The sequence below is a fragment of the Trachemys scripta genome, chromosome 13, assembly GCF_013100865.1.
Source record: "Trachemys scripta elegans isolate TJP31775 chromosome 13, CAS_Tse_1.0, whole genome shotgun sequence".
NCBI lineage: Eukaryota > Metazoa > Chordata > Testudines > Emydidae > Trachemys > Trachemys scripta.
This window is the reverse complement of record NC_048310.1, coordinates 7,009,564-7,025,632: the sequence shown is the minus strand read 5'-3', so window position 1 is coordinate 7,025,632 and position 16,069 is coordinate 7,009,564. Positions and strand designations below refer to the sequence as shown.

Here is a 16,069-nt window from a genome sequence, read left to right as displayed (position 1 = left end):
AAATTATTTCAGGGAACATGGAATTGTAGTTCACTTCTCTTGTCCCCGTTCCCTTCTGAGGGCTGGGATCCCCAGCTTGACTATATCTCCCATAATGCATCATGGTTCCCCGCTCTTCACTGGCGTAAGCTGTGCATCACAGAGTCCCTGCTCATGGTGCATTATGGGAGATGTAGTCCAACTGGGGATCCCAGCCCGTAGAGGAGAAGGGGGGCAAGAGGAGCAAACTGCAACCCCTAGGAGCAAACTGCAACCCCTATAAGGCACTAGAGCTCTCATTTTCAGCTGAAATACTTCAGTTTTCAGATAACATTTTTCAACAAAAAACAATTTTCTGTGGAAAGTGGACACTTTTCACAAAAGGTGTCATTGAATCGAAAACCCAGGTTTCCACTGAAAACCAATTTCAACAGAAAATTTTTGACCAGCCCTTGTAATGATCCTTCCTTTGTCTTGTCTATTTAGATTGCAAGTTCTTTGAGGTAGGGACTGTCTCTGACTTTGTGTCTGTACAGCGTCTAGCACAATCGAGCCCTAGTTACAGTTGAGGCCTCTATGTGCTATTGCAATAATAATAATAAAAATAAGCTCTAAGCAACGACATCAAGATTTGGATCTGGGTACGTGGTGGATCCAGGTCTGTGCTAAAAGGGGAACCATGGGCTCACAGATTAGATAGTTTGCTTTGAGTTGATATAGAGACCACTTGATTCTTCCACGAAGTCTAAGCTATGAAATCCGAGTGCCTTCCTTTTGCTCGGGTGAACTCACACTGCACTTTTTTTGTTTTTTTAAACTTTTTATTAGGACAGGGTTACAATAAAATGTTACCATACTACATCACTTATCCAGGCTCAGGTTAATATTCCCAAGAACCTGGCTAAAGATTCTGCTCTGGAAGTGACCTCTGCTTGGAGACATCTTTCAGGGAGACAACTTGGATCTGGGGGGTGGCTTGAGTCTGGTTCCGTACTGCTTCAGAAACAGCAAACAGACTTCCGCTATTTCCTGACCATAACTTCTTTCCCGACTTGCCTTCTTGAGCCAGAGTCTCTCTCGTGTGCTTGAGGAGGAACAAGATGACATAAAGCAAGTTATCCAGCAGGATCAGGCAGAGATTAAAGCAGGCATTTCATAGCGTTTATTTTTAAACCAAGGCAAGAAAATTGAGTTCTTCCTTTTTGAGACTCATTTCTCATCTAGCCATAGCAATTGCAATTAGGTGTATTTGAGGGGTGTCAGGCAGTTAATATATAGATCAAATCTTAGCATGGCTTTACCTGGAAACAAATATGCTTTTGGTGTGTTAAACAAGCATTAAGAACTTTTGGTTTTCACTACCTCCTTGGACTCACAGGTGTTTGTTAAGGGATTAATAAAATGCTGCTTTCATAGCCAAGTAATCAGCCTGACATGTGAAATTTATCTTGCTGTCCCAACACCCTTGAGTAGGTCCTGTTGGAAAATGCACTCACCAGCATAGCCCAAGCATGGCAAAGTCACATTTTCCCTCTTGTGGTCCTGTGTGATGGTGTTGGTTTCTCTGAGAAGCCCACTGTGAGAACAAGCAGAGTGCAAATAGGTCTGTAAACAATGGAGGCAGCAAAGTTAAATTGGTAGAGCAGGAGATGGGGAGACAGGACACCTGGGTTCTAGTCTTAGTTCTGCCACTGACTCACAGCATGACCTTGGCCAAGCCACTTAATCTCTGTGTCTCAGTTTCCCCTACTGCAGAATTGGTATAATAAAAACTGGGCACTTCAGGGGAGTTATGCGGCTGAGTTAACTAATTTGTGAGGGGCTTTGAGAGCCTTAGATGTAAATACAAAGTATTATTTTTAATATAACTGGCCAGAGTACTGATTCAGCCAAACAGCTTAAATCAAAGACACCACATCCTTCCACCAGCAAAATAGTAGGGCTTGAAAATTTGGAATGGGGAGAGAATCTGAATGCTGATAGGCTAATGAGGGTGTGTGTAGGATGCACACTTTGCAGGGTACGCTGTGTGGGGTGGCATAGGGGTGCATTCTGCTTACTTCCTCATAAACTAGATTCAGCGATAACGGAGACTCAGAGGATTCTCATGGACCGTGAACAGGCATTTTATCCTAGCGAGTCTCATGTCTCCTAGGCACTCAGGGCCCCATGGTGCGTTGCTTTGAAAGCACAGGATGCTAGTCATGAATTGCTGCCCTGCCTATAAGTCTGTAATAACATCCAGCCCTTCAAAAAAATGGGGCCAGTTCCGGGGGCCCGGTTCTCAATAAGAGTCTTGCCTAAGTTAGGAGCTCAACATTTGGCTCCAGGAGCCTGCAACTTTAGATTATCTTCAGAGTAAAGTTCAGCTCTGAATCCTGACCCTAATGCTCTCAAAGTGCAGGGATGTTTGGATCCATCATAGAGACAGGGGGAAACTGTTAAGTTCAGATCCGGCTCTGAACTTTCCTCAAGTTCCTTGCTGTTTGGATCTGGGGTTTTGATTCAAGCTCATCTCTAATCCTGCCAGTTCCAGACAAAAAATGACCTATGCATTGTCAAACCAATTCAGATGGGTAGCCCACTAGTCTAGTAGATTTCAGTCCCACCGCTGGATGTGCAGTAGCAGGGAAGAGAAAGGGGTGTTCATGTACATACTGTGGATGAGATGCTCAGAGACACGGGCAGAGAATGGCCATGTGGCTAGTGCACAGGACTAGGATCGGGGACCCACCCACAACTTTGCCCTGGGGACCTCTCTGTGCCATTTATGAAACGGGGAAGAGGCGTAGGACTTCCCTTCCCCACAGGGGACCGTAAGGCTTAATTCATTCGTGTAGGTCAGGTGCCTTAAGGGCCTCAAAGGGAAGATAACAAGGACAAAGCATCGGTGTTGTTAGAGTGCCAGTCTGCCCATCACCGGTGAGTTGGCCAGGCCGAAGAAGGTATTTTGACATGCCTAGCAGATCACCCCGGCGCCCCAGCCAGCACTCCCTTGCCCCACACCAGGGTAGGACATGAGCCACTGCAGAACATGGGTGGTGCCTGTTGGGCCTGTCTGCACACTCCCTGCCCTGCCGGGCTCCAGCTCGTCGTAATGTGCAGCATTTCGGATGCTGCGAGTAGTGTCAGGCACGGTCTGAAACCAGCCGAGTCTATTCGGTCGGTCTAGGAGCAGGGAAAAGGTTGTTGTCATGGGCCTGACCTCTGGTGTCCGATACTGTCAGTCCTGTTCTTTACCCTGAAAGGCCCTGTGATGTTCTCACAGAATAGCAGTAACCCTGTCTCTCTCTCTCCTCATTTAAAAGGGCTCGAGTGCCAGAGGCCAAAGCGTCAGAACTCAAGCGACGACATTGAGGTCCTCTCCACAGGAACCCCACTCCAGCAAGAAAGCCCGGAGCTGTACAGGAAAGGCACCACCCCTTCTGACCTCACTCCTGACGACAGCCCCCTGCAAAGCTTCCCCGCCAGCCCCTCCTCTACCCCGCCACTGGGCCCCACCTGCAGGACCAAGAGCGCCCATTTCTCCAGACAGGTCTCGGTGGACGAAGAGAGGGGTGGGGACATCCAGATGTTGCTGGAGGGACGAGGCGGAGACTACTTGAGACCCAACAGCTGGAACGAAGACAAAGCAGGCGGGACACGTAGCGTTAGAAGTGGGACCCTGCGCAGCAGTCATTTGGGGTCTGCCTCCATCCCTGAAGATTACAGAGGCCGGAGTGGAGGGCACAAACATATGGCCTCCAACCACAAGCAAAGAGAGAGGTGGACAGATTCCCCGGCCACAGTTTCTTGGACTTCCCACCACCGGTCCCACAACCACAGCTCAGGGAGTGCCAAGTTGCTTGAGCTGGATGAGGAGAAGCTGAGCAATTACGAGATGGAAATGAAACCCCTCATGAGGATGGATTCTTATATGCAAGAGATTCACACCCAAAAAAGACACTATAGTAAAGCAGGCCCCTGCAGGAGCCTGGCTGAGGACCACCGTGGGGAAGACCGGGGCTTTGGGGTTCAGAGACTGAGGTCTAAGTCCCAGAACAAAGAGAATTTCAGGCCAGCTTCCTCTGCTGAGCCCACAGTGCAGAAACTGGAAAATCTGAGGTTCGGGGACAAAGCAGAACCCCGGCTATTAAGGTGGGACTTAACCTTCTCCCCGCCACAGAAATCCTTACCTGTTGCACTAGAATCCGAAGAGGAAAATGGGGATGAGCTCAAATCCAGTACGGTAAGTAGACAAACTTGTGTCGTTGAACCTGACTCAGGAAGCAGATGCCAAGGCGAACCTGAGCTGGTTCAGAACCGTTGCAGCGTTAGAAAGGTGTGGAAGAGAATTCACGCCATGAGAAAAACTGCCCCCCTCTCTCCCAACCAACCACCTTTAGTGCCTTGAATTCCCCCTGCCTCCCATTTGTCACAAGGTATCAAGTACATTGAAAGGTGATTTTTGCAGCTTGCTTTACTGGCAAAATGTCTCTGAGGAAATGGCAAATATTCTACATTGGGCGGGGGAAGGTATAAGCAGGGAAATATGATTTGTTCCAAGGTAAAATTTTGTCACAATGAAATCCCAGCAGGACTCAGACTTGATCAAATGCATGAAACATTGCAAACCACCCTCCCTCCACCCAATAAAAACCCAGCACCCTCAGAAACGACAAAATAATTATCAGGTTCCTGCCCACATGAAAATTCACCCAGCAAAAAAAGGAGCAGGTCCATGCAGCTCTTGTTGATACATTTTATCGGTAGGCCTGACAAATCCAACAGGATGAAATAACCCAGTTGCAACAGCTCTGTATTTGAATCCTTACCTCACGCCATTGCATCAATGTAAAGTGATGTCATGTTGCTGCATCATAGTGTATCACCAAGTGTGATGCAATGTTCTTGTGCCATACTGTTGTTGCATTGCAAAGCCTGAAATAAATGTGATCTTTTAATTGTGCAATACAACAGTCATGGAAGAGGCCCAAGAAAATTAGGACTGTTCTCTGAATTTCTGGATAAGGGATGATCCTGATTCTAGTTTAACTCTCGGGAGTGAGCTGCATAGCACTAAACGCCCACAAATTCTATGGAAGTCACTAGGAGCATGTAGGTGCTTTGTCTGGCCCTAAATATCTGCATGGAGCTGGGCCTAAACAACTGATCTGTTAGCACCAATGCACAGGGCTCTGTCACAAGAGCTAAAGGTGAAATCCAGCCCTTGTTGTGGGCTAGGCCCTAGCAGGTGATGTTACTTATGCACACAAACCCAGTACATCATATACTCCCCCAGAGTTAGACAAACTTCTGCGGTTCGCAGGAGTTGAACCCAACCTACGTGCTGGAGACATAGTTACTATGTAGATCACACACACAGGGAACTGGCGCTCAAACCCTGGCTTCAGATCTAAACAAACATTAATACAAGACAGTTATTACTGACTAACTAGCAGGTACAGCCTGCATGTAAAGATGCACAGACAAGCCATTAGCATGCACATCATATTTTTAAGTGCTATAACTGTGAAGCAGCATGTTCAGTTTTCTCACATTCATAACCAAGGGTGGAACAGATGGTGAAGGTTTGAGTTGAAGTTAATGAAATACAGAGTGATAGATGATATGGGGATTTAAATAACCCATGTTGCTGGCGACTTTTTGTTCTAGAAAGAGTTTTGCTGCATTAACAGGGTTTGAGTCCAGTGGCATGGGCAGGAAGGGAGTCATCAGAAAGAGCTTGTTGAGTGAATATATCTAGAACACAAAGCATCACCCATCCACAGCATAACAACAATACAATGTCGCATACATATAGCATGTTGCACCTTCAAGGATCTCTAAACAATTCACCAACATTAGGGAGTTTAGCCTCACTTTACCCAAAGGTAGCTGTGTGTGTGATTAGCTCCATTTTACAGATGGGAAAACTGAGGCACAGAGCAGTTAAGCCCCTTGTCCAAGATCACACAGTGAAGCAGTATCAGAACCAGGAAAGGGACATATCACCTTTTAGCTCTGTGCTGTCAGAGCCACCGAGTTCATGAGTGGGAACCCCACACCTGTGCAAAGCATTGCCGCTCTGGATTTCCCAGACAGGCTTTAAGTTTTTCAAAGCAAGTTTAAGTCCATCCAGCCTCCCCAGAGCACAACTTAGACTGCCAGTTTTAGACAAGCCTTCCTATTTCCAGCAGGCTGCCTCCAGCACGCGGGCAGCCCTGATGCACGGCCTCCTGGCGGAGAGGTTTTGCAAAACGCAAACCACAGCTCCTGCAAAAGTCTGTGTGCTCCCACGCACTGGTCAACTTGCATGGGGCGGCCCTGCTTTTCTGCCAGCCCCAGCGTTGCCATTTGGGAAGCTGTTTGCTGAAAAGGACATTTCTCATCTCAAAGACAGCTGGGCCACTTCTCATCTCAAAGACAGCTGGGCCACTTCCGAAAGTGGAAGAAAGGGACGCTGTTAGCTGGGCAGGTCGATTTTTGACCTGCCTGGAACATCCTTGAGCATCACCCTTGCAGGACAGGCGGTTTTAAAAATAATCGACCCTGAACCAGCTCCACGCGAGCCACTAATGAAACCAGAATACCAGCTCCTAGTTGCAGTAGCCTCTCTCCTCTGGGTGATCAGTTCAAATCCAGCCCAGCTCAGTAATGACCATCCGATAGCTATTGGGTGCCCTATGTGAAGAGAACAGGGTGGGTTCAGGTCAGTTCCCAGCGAAGCCATTATCACAGCTGGCACTAATCTCACCCCTTGTTATTAGCGTTATAGGAGCGCCCAAGGGGTTGAAGTGCTGCGGAGGCTCTGCCTTCCCTCTAGATGTGATCCTTCCGGGCCAGAGCTGAACAACAGTGTGTGTGGGGAAGGGAGAGGCAGGGGTTGGGAAGCATGCGCTGCTTTGGCATGTGCTTTCAGTGGGTAGTCAGGGGACTTCAGTCTTCAGGGCTCTCAAGCCAGTACTCAACTCATATGAAAAATTTAAAATAAAGTTTAAAAAAACCTTAATGTTTCTGTGTGTGTGTGTGGACCTGCACACCCAGAACAAACTCACATCAACATGCAGCGGATTGCCACCATTTGGGCAGAGGAATATGGACATGGAAAAACTTTCTCACTAGGAGGGTGGTGAAGCACTGGAATGGGTTACCTAGGGAGGTGGTAGAATCTCCTTCCTTAGAGGTTTTTAAGGTCAGGCTTGACAAAGCCCTGGCTGGGATGATTTAGTTGGGGATTGGTCCTACTTTGAGCAGGGGGTTGGACTAGATGACCTCCTGAGGTCCCTTCCAACCCTGATATTCTATGATTCTATGGATGGGCGAGTACTGGCACCTGTATTGTCAGGTTTGGGGGACCGTATGATGCAGAAATCTGTCCTTCATTTAGGTGGTCCATAGCTTTCTGTATCCTCTGGACCAGTCTTTGAAAAAGAGAACTAACCTTTGGGGAGGTATGGAGGAAGAGAGAGTCTTTAAAATGCCAGCAGCCCTTTTACTCATCAACACAAAATTCATTATGTTTTTAGGAAGGGGAGAATAAATACATGACTTGAGTTCCAAAGGGGTGAACATCTGCATCTCCCAGGCAAGCTAATGAGTGTTGTGGGACGTCAGTCAGGCCAGAATTCAGACATGAACTGATACCAAAAAGTTTCATTTGACTATTGTAATTTAGCAGGAGTGATCACATTTATTTAGATGAAGTGCTTACAAGGACAAATTCTGGTCTCACTGAAGTCTATGACAAACGGCCTGTTGATTTCAGCAGGACCAATACTTGGTCCTTTGACGTTCTCCTTTCCCAGATGTTCATTAGTAAAGCCCTGTCCACTTTTGGGTATAACCCATGCTACCAAAAATCTGTGTTCACCTCTAACACATTTGCCCTTGCCCCTAGACATTGTCAGATGCCGGTTTGGTTTTCTCAGTTATTTGCTGAAATCTTGTCTTATTTCAAACTACTCAAGAACAACTAGTGTGGTCCTCAATGGAGCCAGATGCTCAGTGAAGGTTATGGGAGTTTTGTTTGATTAAAGACCACAGAAATGACACTGTTCAACTTCAACTACTGGCAAGGCATTATAAACAGAAAGAGGAAGGCATTCCAGTGGCAGCCAGGTTTTGTTTTTTTAAGAGGCAAATTCTCTATTAAGATATCCTAAGCATGTTTCACTGTCATCAGGGAAAGTGAAAGGGAGCCAGTCACCCTATAATTAGAGCCTCTCTGCTGAGGTATCACAGTGGAAGTGATGGGGTGTCAGTGAAGGCTGCTTGGCCAGGTATTGAGCCAGGGGGAGGATACCTGAGAGGAGAAGGTGATATGAGTCAATGCGTAAAGGGGGAAGGAAGCGGGGCGGATGGAATCCAGCAGCTCTCCCCAGAAATAGAACCTCCCAGCCTACGTAGGTGACAAATGTTCCTTTCTCAGCTTTTTCAGGGGCTTTCAAAGTATTTTAAAGGGATTGCACCTCGGGATGGACAATTTGCATTTGAAAACTTAGTCACCTTGAGTCCCAAAGAATACGAAACAAGTGATAAAAATAGCAACCGGTTGCTGCCTCCGTAATGAACTAACACCCACTCCCTGCGCCAACAGAGACTCTTTCCACTTGATGTTTAGGAAGACAGGCCACTGAGAGTGAATCTCTCCTAGCTGCTCCTGGTAAAGGGCTCTTCCCACCCCCCACCCGCTGCTGTCATTTGGCAGGTTGGGCTGGTCAACGAGAACATTGTTCGGACTCTGAATGGCTGTTCAGTTCACCCACATTTGTATCTCTGCCTGGGCCTAATCCAATGCCCTATGAAATCTATGGAAAGACTTCCACGGTCTTCCAGGCCATTGGCTTAGTCCCCTTATCTGCTATACACTGGTGTGAACAGGGCTTATTTGCATAGCTGGGCAATGGGGTTCCTGGGGTCTTTCCACATTCAGGCCTTGATCTTACCCCTTCCCAGGCCTCGTGTCTCATCACAGCCTTTTTCCACAGCCCTCTCTCCAGGCTACTTCCACAGCACCACACTTCATTTCTGAGCTCTCCCTGGTCTCCCTCACTAGAGACACTCACAACAGGGCCAATGTCTCCCTAACTACTCTCCTTCCTGACCATATATCTAGTCCTGCAGTCACTTGACCACTGTCATCTGTTCCTGAGACTGTGCCACCTATCAGTCCCTTTAGATGACATCCTCCAGAATGCCCTGGTTTAGGGCTGAGCCAGGACTGGACCATGCTTGCCTATCACCTCCCTTTAAAGCCAGTGGATACTATGTCACAGTGACTATAGACAACAAACGATAAAATTATAAAAATCACAGAAACATAGGGCTGGGAGTGACCTCAAGAGGTGTTCTAGTCCATCCCCATATGCGGAGGCAGGATTAAGGGTATTTAGACATCCCTGACGCATCTGCCTAACTTGTTCTTAAAAACCTCCATTGATGGGGAGTCCACACTTAACTTGTTTCATTGTTTAACTGTCCTTAGAGTTAGAAAGTTTTTCTTAATACCGAATCTAAGTCTTCCTTGATGCAAACTAAGCTCATTACTTCTTGTTCTCCCATCAGTGGGCGTGGAGAACTCTCCATAAAACTATCCATAAACTGCCTCTCCATAAAGTGCTGACAATGCACAAAGCAAACACATGGGGGGGCGGAGGGGAGGAAATACTATTTTTCCCTCTAATCACTTTCATGTACAGCCATCTCAGGGATTACTTGTAACAACTCTAGGTAAATAGTTTTCAGACAGAAGTGTGATGTTCAATTTGACGTTGTCCTTTTAAAACCCTTTTGATATCAGGAGGCCTTTGATGTAGCTGAAGGATTTAGCCTCATTTTTATTGTCATTGTCATCGTGTATGTGTTTTAGTCTTTTTGATGTGAATATTTAGAGATGGGCCTCACCCAACCCCCGAACTATGAACACTCCTCCACCCCCACCAGGCAATAATTGGGATCAAGATCTGGATCTCAACTTTGTGGCTGGCTCCCTCTCCTGCTAATTCAACAAACTAAAATCCTGGATCACCCCCAAACTTCGGAAACATTGGCATTTGGATCTAGAACCTGCAACTCACACCCAGCTCTACAGCTCTTCATAAAAGGGCACGTAGGTCACGCTGGCAGGTGCACTAATACATATAACCCTCATAAGTAGGATGGAATTACACTACGTTTGCGCACACACAAAGACACACAAACATCACAGGTACAATTTAGGAACGCAGGTTTGAAAATGTAGCCCCTTAATCTGTTCTTGTTTTATTGTAAAAATCTCCAGGATGACCTTTTTTAAATTAATTTTTTTATGTAAATAAAACATATTCTCACATATATATAAATGCATATTATGTAAGGCCCTCGTCCTGTGATGTGCGGACTTCATTGGGACTCGGGGGTACTCAGCACCTTGCAGGATGGGTCCCCAGCTATATAATAGTTGTCATGGCTCCAGGGCTTAGTCCCTAAGGGCTGATGAGATTTTTTCAATGAGTGAGGACTGCAGGATGAGGATCAAATTTCTGTTATCTCTACATTCTGACCTATCAGCTTCTACCACTTACTTACCCGGCCCCCATTACTTCTGGAGAAGCACACCGATTCACCATACCCCAGGCAGCCCTTCCTGTGACCAGGCAAGAGAGATGATGCAGAGACTCCATGAAATACACAAGAGACCTTGCTATGCCAAGCCATTAGTCTGGGAGATGCTCAGACACCCAGGTGATGGGCATCAGTACAAATCCCATAGAACGGCAGACAGCGTTTCTTACTGAGACCATAAACCATAATGGATCCGCTTGCCATCTAACTACGCCCCGCTCGCTGCAGTATTATATGGCTTTTCAGTAATGCCCTATTTTATTGTGCACTGGCGCCAAGCGACTGCTGCTTTTACATAACTACATTTGGGGCCAGATTCTCTTCTTGGTTACTCGTGTGCTCACTTACTGGAGTCCCTCTTTGCACGGGTGTAAATCAGAATTTACCCCCATGTTTTACTTGGTAAATGCTCTTTACCTACTTAGCAGTGACTTGTTCCTATAGATTGCTGAATAGTGGACCCCGTGTAAACAGGACATCCAGCTGCTGATTTTTCAGCATGTTCCCAGTGCTGAGGCTTTCTGGTGAGCAGCATCCTTGATAATTACACTCAAGAGATCCCAGAGGGATTCCTAGGTAACCGCACTACAGTTTCCATGGCAGAGATAACAAAGGTCGGACTCTGTGATAACAAATAACAATGGATTGTTAATATTTTAATTAACAATGCTGTGATTTTATTTGTGAGGTACACCTCCCCGGCCCCCCATATTCCCAGTCAGACCCTTGGGTTGCTGTACAACAGTTAGAAACAAACAGGATAATGAGACAGAAATGATGGTGTTTAGATACTGCAGTGATGACATTATTAATACACAGAGACAGCTTGGAAGCTCCATTCAAAACATAAAGCTTACCAAAATATTTATGATTAATTGTGATTTCATAGCAGGGGGCCATTTTATTTCTCGCCGAGCCCCCCTCTTGATCCACAGCCCCAGTGCCTGGGAAGTCATGAGTTTAAAAGCCAAGGCCCTGCTTGTCACTAAGGCCCACTTACACCTCTCTGGCAGTAATAGAATTTACCCCTCCTTCCATGCCCTTTTACACTGCCAGGGAGAAGCAAAGAGGTCTTCGGATAAATGAGAATCAGGCCCCCGAGCCGTTCAGCTGCCTCACCTTCTTGCTGAAATTTACCATCCCCAGCGTGGAAAGGCGAGGGAGTGAAAGGAGGCTCAATATAATAATTCCCTTCTGAGGATGTGGTCAGCCGGCTATTCACCCTGCATGTAGTTACACTGCAACTTCATGGGAGAGCAGAGTCTGGAAATCTGTGCATTGATGCTGGGCTGTGGAGTGAAATTTTGAAACCGTGCCCTGACTTTACAAGGGAGATGGACTGGAAATTATAAACAACCCCTTGCAGTTCCTGGCGTCACTGCCTAGAACCAGCACATCTCTCTCTACCGTTCTGCACAGTGGCTCTTTGTAGGTGCTGTGATAAAGTACTATGCCCTCAAATGACACGTGAGTCCTAGCTGCAAAACAGCTCAGGCTCTGGAGTCCCATCCCCCCAAAGTCTGCAGGCGTGTCAGTCCCAAGTTTGTATTTGGGCTTCTCTCGCAATCGAATGATCCGTTCCCGCATAGCTAAAGTGCGGCAAGACTTAAATGAAATGCCACTGAATGGCTAGAGCTGCGTATGGCGTCTCAAATCACAAGGCCTCAAGGTAAAAGGGATTTTGGCTTTTGTCTCAATGTAGGTTTCCCTTGTTAAAGGTCCAGCATGGTCGACAGTGCAGTGACGTCACTTTATCTGCTGGTTCTAAAACGTTGCCGTTCACGGGAGTTTACTAACCTGTTGCCAGCTTGAGGACAGGCCTGAATTTCCTCCAGGGCTCACTCACCTCAGAGTGTTTCATCTTCCTCCAGGGCACCAAAGAGGAATCAGGCAAAGATGGCACATATCCCAGGACAGTCAGCGTCCTGCGATTGCAGGGGATGGGACGGGGATGAGTAGATCTTTGGTGGAGGTTAAAGCACAAAGCTGTCGAATCAGAAGCCCAGGCATAAGCAGCATTTAAAAGTTTATAATTGGAGCTGAAGCAAAAGCCTGAAAGGTCACAAAGCTTTTGATTAGATTAGCCAGCATATTATCAGAAATCTGGCCCCTCTGCTAAGACATTCCAACGCCTTTACAATGGGTGGCCCATTCCCAGCTGAGAGATCACTACATAGATAGTCCTCTTTGGAGTTAGGTCCGGAGGAGTAGAGAAAGGGCAAATGTGAAAAGCAGAGACTGAAAGGATGTCAGACATCGGCTGCCCCCTTTGCAAGGAATCCCCAAAGACAACTGCACGTGCAGAGGTGATTTTTAAATCCACAAGCTCACAGACCTCTCACGGGCATGACTTAGGTATCCCAGTGCACATGTTAAGGACCTAATCCTGCAGCCCTTATTCGGGTAACATTCCAATCAGCTTTCCCTTGAACTCCATGATTTCCATGGGAGTTTGGTCCCAGGAAGGACTGCAGGGTTACATTTTCTCGCATTTAAGAGGGGAAAGCTCTAGTGACCAGAGAATTAAGAAATGCTTAGACTAGCCACATCCGGTCCTGTTCTACAACTCTGTTCAGCGATGAGAAAGAAGCACACGGAGGGTATCACATCTGCCTGAGCAGCATTCAGGCTGGCTGGCATGTACGTTTGCCTCCTGTATGTGGTTGATTTGACCTACTAGACCGAGCACAGGAATAGGAAAAGAGGCAGAAACACTGTCACTAGGGACATTTAAATGGAGACTGGACCACAGGCTAGAGAACGTACACTGAGAGAGAATCCTGCACTGGCTGATGGGTGGCTGAGACCCAGTGGGTTTTTGCATCACTGCGCTGCCCTGCCAGCAGAAACAACCAGATTGATAACCATCAGCAACCTATTATCCTATTGATCCTAGGGGAAAGCACATGAAACCCAATAATCTTTTGAAATGGAGCTGGTACAGTGAATAACAATCTGCATCACAGTATTTAGCCTCGCTCCAACTTGGCAGCAAGCAGGGAAGGAATTCGGCACCCAAAAGGGTTGGCTTAGCACAGGCAAAGAGATTTGCACAAACCAGTCCAGAGCAGCTACCTGGCTGCCAGGAGGCTCCCTCAGAAATCCTTCCATTTGGTTGGCTTCCTTTGACCTCGTTGCTACGCAACAGCATATGCCTTTCCAGCAAGCTTCAGCTTCTCAAAGGCAGAGCCCCGTCCTCCCCGCCCTGGGCCCCCACCTCCCCAAATGTGAAATGAATCAAGCAGCTCCGGAGGAGAAATGATCTCTGTCTCGCAAGGAGGTTTTTAAATAGATCTGCTGTGGTATAAAGACTGGCTTCATGAGGGCATCCACCCCTGCCTTGTTACAACCGGAATGAGCCTTGTTACAATGAAGAAGGGAGGGGAGGAGGGAGAAGCAGGGAACTAATTGCTCCATTTCATGAAATAAACAAATCTATATAATTAAAATGACTATGAATGGGGGCCGTTCAGGGCCTCTGGCTTTCCTACTGTGTATCCCATTCCCTGTGCTACCCAACTGCAGCATCTTAGACAAAGGTGCCGGCTATTCCATCCAGTGCTCGCCAGCTCCCATTCATTTTTGCACTCTAGCCTGCCCAGTACTTGGATTCTTCCGAACCATGTTGGTAGAGGCGAGCAGCAGTCCCACTCAGAGGCTTAGCATTAAAGGAGGGAGCAGCAGCCTAGCGTGCCAAGCACAGAAGACTGATGTCCAAGCACTGGCCCATCTCTAGGGTGTATTGCCCCCTGCACGGGAGCTCACACTTATTAGACAACCGACTCGCTGAAGAGACCACCCCAAAGTGTCCCAAAACATAGCAAGTACGATTCTGCGCCATCTTTTTTAGATCGTCACCTCAGATAGGCACCTGGTTTTAGCTGGTCCCTTAAGGCAGGATTCACCATGTACATGACAGGAGGGAATCCAAGCTCAGGTGCTGTCCTCACTTACTGATCCACCAGATATAAGCTTCCTCAGTCAACCTCCCGTCATGGTCACAACTTGGCTCCAATTCACTGGATTGCTCAAATGCCCCCCTTTGAGAACCAAATGAGGTGTCTCATACTCTATCTTTAGTCCATCAGCTTTGTCCTCACTGCACAGTAACAAGGATTGGACTGCCGGGGGCTGCATCTGGCCCTTGGGGTGCACATAGCGTGCCCCTAACTGAACAGAATTGGTTTATTTCACGAAGAAGACAACAACGAGCTCCTCTGAGGTCTCAGAAGCTACCGTTGCACTGAATTGTACACGGACAAAAGCCAGGTGAGGGTAGAGCTCCTATGGTTAAAACAAAGTCCTAGGAGTCAGGACATCTGGGGTCATTTCCTGGCTCTGCCACAAAACCTGCTGTGTGTCTCTGTTTCCTCACGTGTAGAATCCTTACCTGCCTCAAAAAGGTGACAGTGAAGCAAAATTCACTAATGGTTGCAAAGTGCTTTGCAATTATTGGATGGAAGGTGCTACCTAAGTGCAAAGTACTATTTACTCCTCTCTCAACCTGTTTTGTCTCATGCTTAGAGGTGCCCACAGCTTCAGTGGAAGTTACAGGTGCTCTGCACCTCAGCAAACCATGCCCTGCCGGGTTACAGTATAATTACAGATTCTGACCCTTCCTACCAACAGTTGGCTAACCACCAAATTTCGACATGCTTTGTAACTTCTTTCCTTCTCTTTCTCTGTTCCAGGGCTCGGCTCCCATTCTGGTAGTCATGGTGATCTTACTGAACATTGGCGTCGCCATTTTGTTTATTAACTTTTTCATCTAACTCAAGACTGTCTTGTTTGCAAAAATAAGAGTTACGTGTATGAACGGGGGGAAAAAAAACAAACAAAAACAAATCAAAAAAAGGGAAAGATCATAACTTGAACTGTCCTATGACAACTTCCAAGTCTTTTCACAGAACAACAACAAATGATTGAGTCTCACTCACAGTTTGCCTTTTTTTCCTGGGTAATGTTTTTTGGATTTTAGCCAAAATTCTTCGCTTGTACAACACTATGCTGTGTGGCATGGCAGAATGCTAACAACTCTCTGACCCTCCCAGCACCAGAAAGGATGAGACAGGATCCCAGCAAAATAAGAGTCAGTTATTTTTTCCCCTCCAAAGTAAACAAACAACAAAAATTGCAAAATGGAGGTAAGAGGGTGGGCAGATGGAACAGGGCACGAAGGGGGGTGAATGAGTCTCTGGTGTAAACACTCAACCTCAGTGTTGTGAAGTTAATGGGGGGGAAATCCCCTTTCACCCATCCCCCTCTAACACCCCCCCCCCCCCCACAAAAAAAACCCCTCATATTTTTCTTCCCCTCTCTGCTACCAGAAAAAAAAGCAGGAATGAGGAGGAGAAAAGAAGGTGCTCGGGGAGGGGAAGAGACCCCCCCCCCGAGTACAGAGAATAGAGGATGAAGGGAAAGTGGCCTATTTTTGTTACAGTTTTAAAAAATTCTGAAGCAATCAGCATTTTGCTCAGTTCTGATATGGTGGTGGAGGGATTACAAG

The 16,069-nt window shown here is 47.0% G+C and overlaps 1 protein-coding gene and 1 long non-coding RNA gene across 5 annotated transcripts in view; one reads left to right on the top strand and one right to left on the bottom strand.

Annotated features, from left to right (window-relative positions):
- The window catches only part of JPH3 (junctophilin 3), a 114,901-nt gene extending 99,050 nt beyond the window's left edge, over nt 1-15,851 (top strand). The window contains exons 4-5 of one of the 2 annotated variants that reach the window (XM_034788704.1): nt 3,288-4,207; nt 15,255-15,851. In XM_034788704.1, the coding sequence (XP_034644595.1) occupies nt 3,288-4,207; nt 15,255-15,335 (1,001 nt within the window). In that variant the 3' untranslated portion in view covers nt 15,336-15,851. Of the gene's footprint in view, nt 1-3,287; nt 5,042-15,254 lie in introns of those variants that run through there. The other variant, XM_034788703.1, reaches the window with a different exon arrangement.
- Nucleotides 816-12,621, bottom strand: LOC117886687. Of its 3 annotated transcripts, none has more exons than XR_004648023.1 (5): nt 12,361-12,621; nt 4,155-4,270; nt 3,481-3,594; nt 1,476-1,584; nt 816-1,063 (listed from the first exon to the last, which is right to left on the bottom strand). It is a non-coding gene; the product is annotated as an uncharacterized LOC117886687 (long non-coding RNA). The 3 variants fall into 3 exon arrangements; XR_004648022.1 differs by having other exon boundaries at nt 1,476-1,555; XR_004648024.1 differs by having other exon boundaries at nt 1,476-1,555; nt 12,410-12,621.
- Nucleotides 15,852-16,069: the final 218 nt, after the last annotated feature.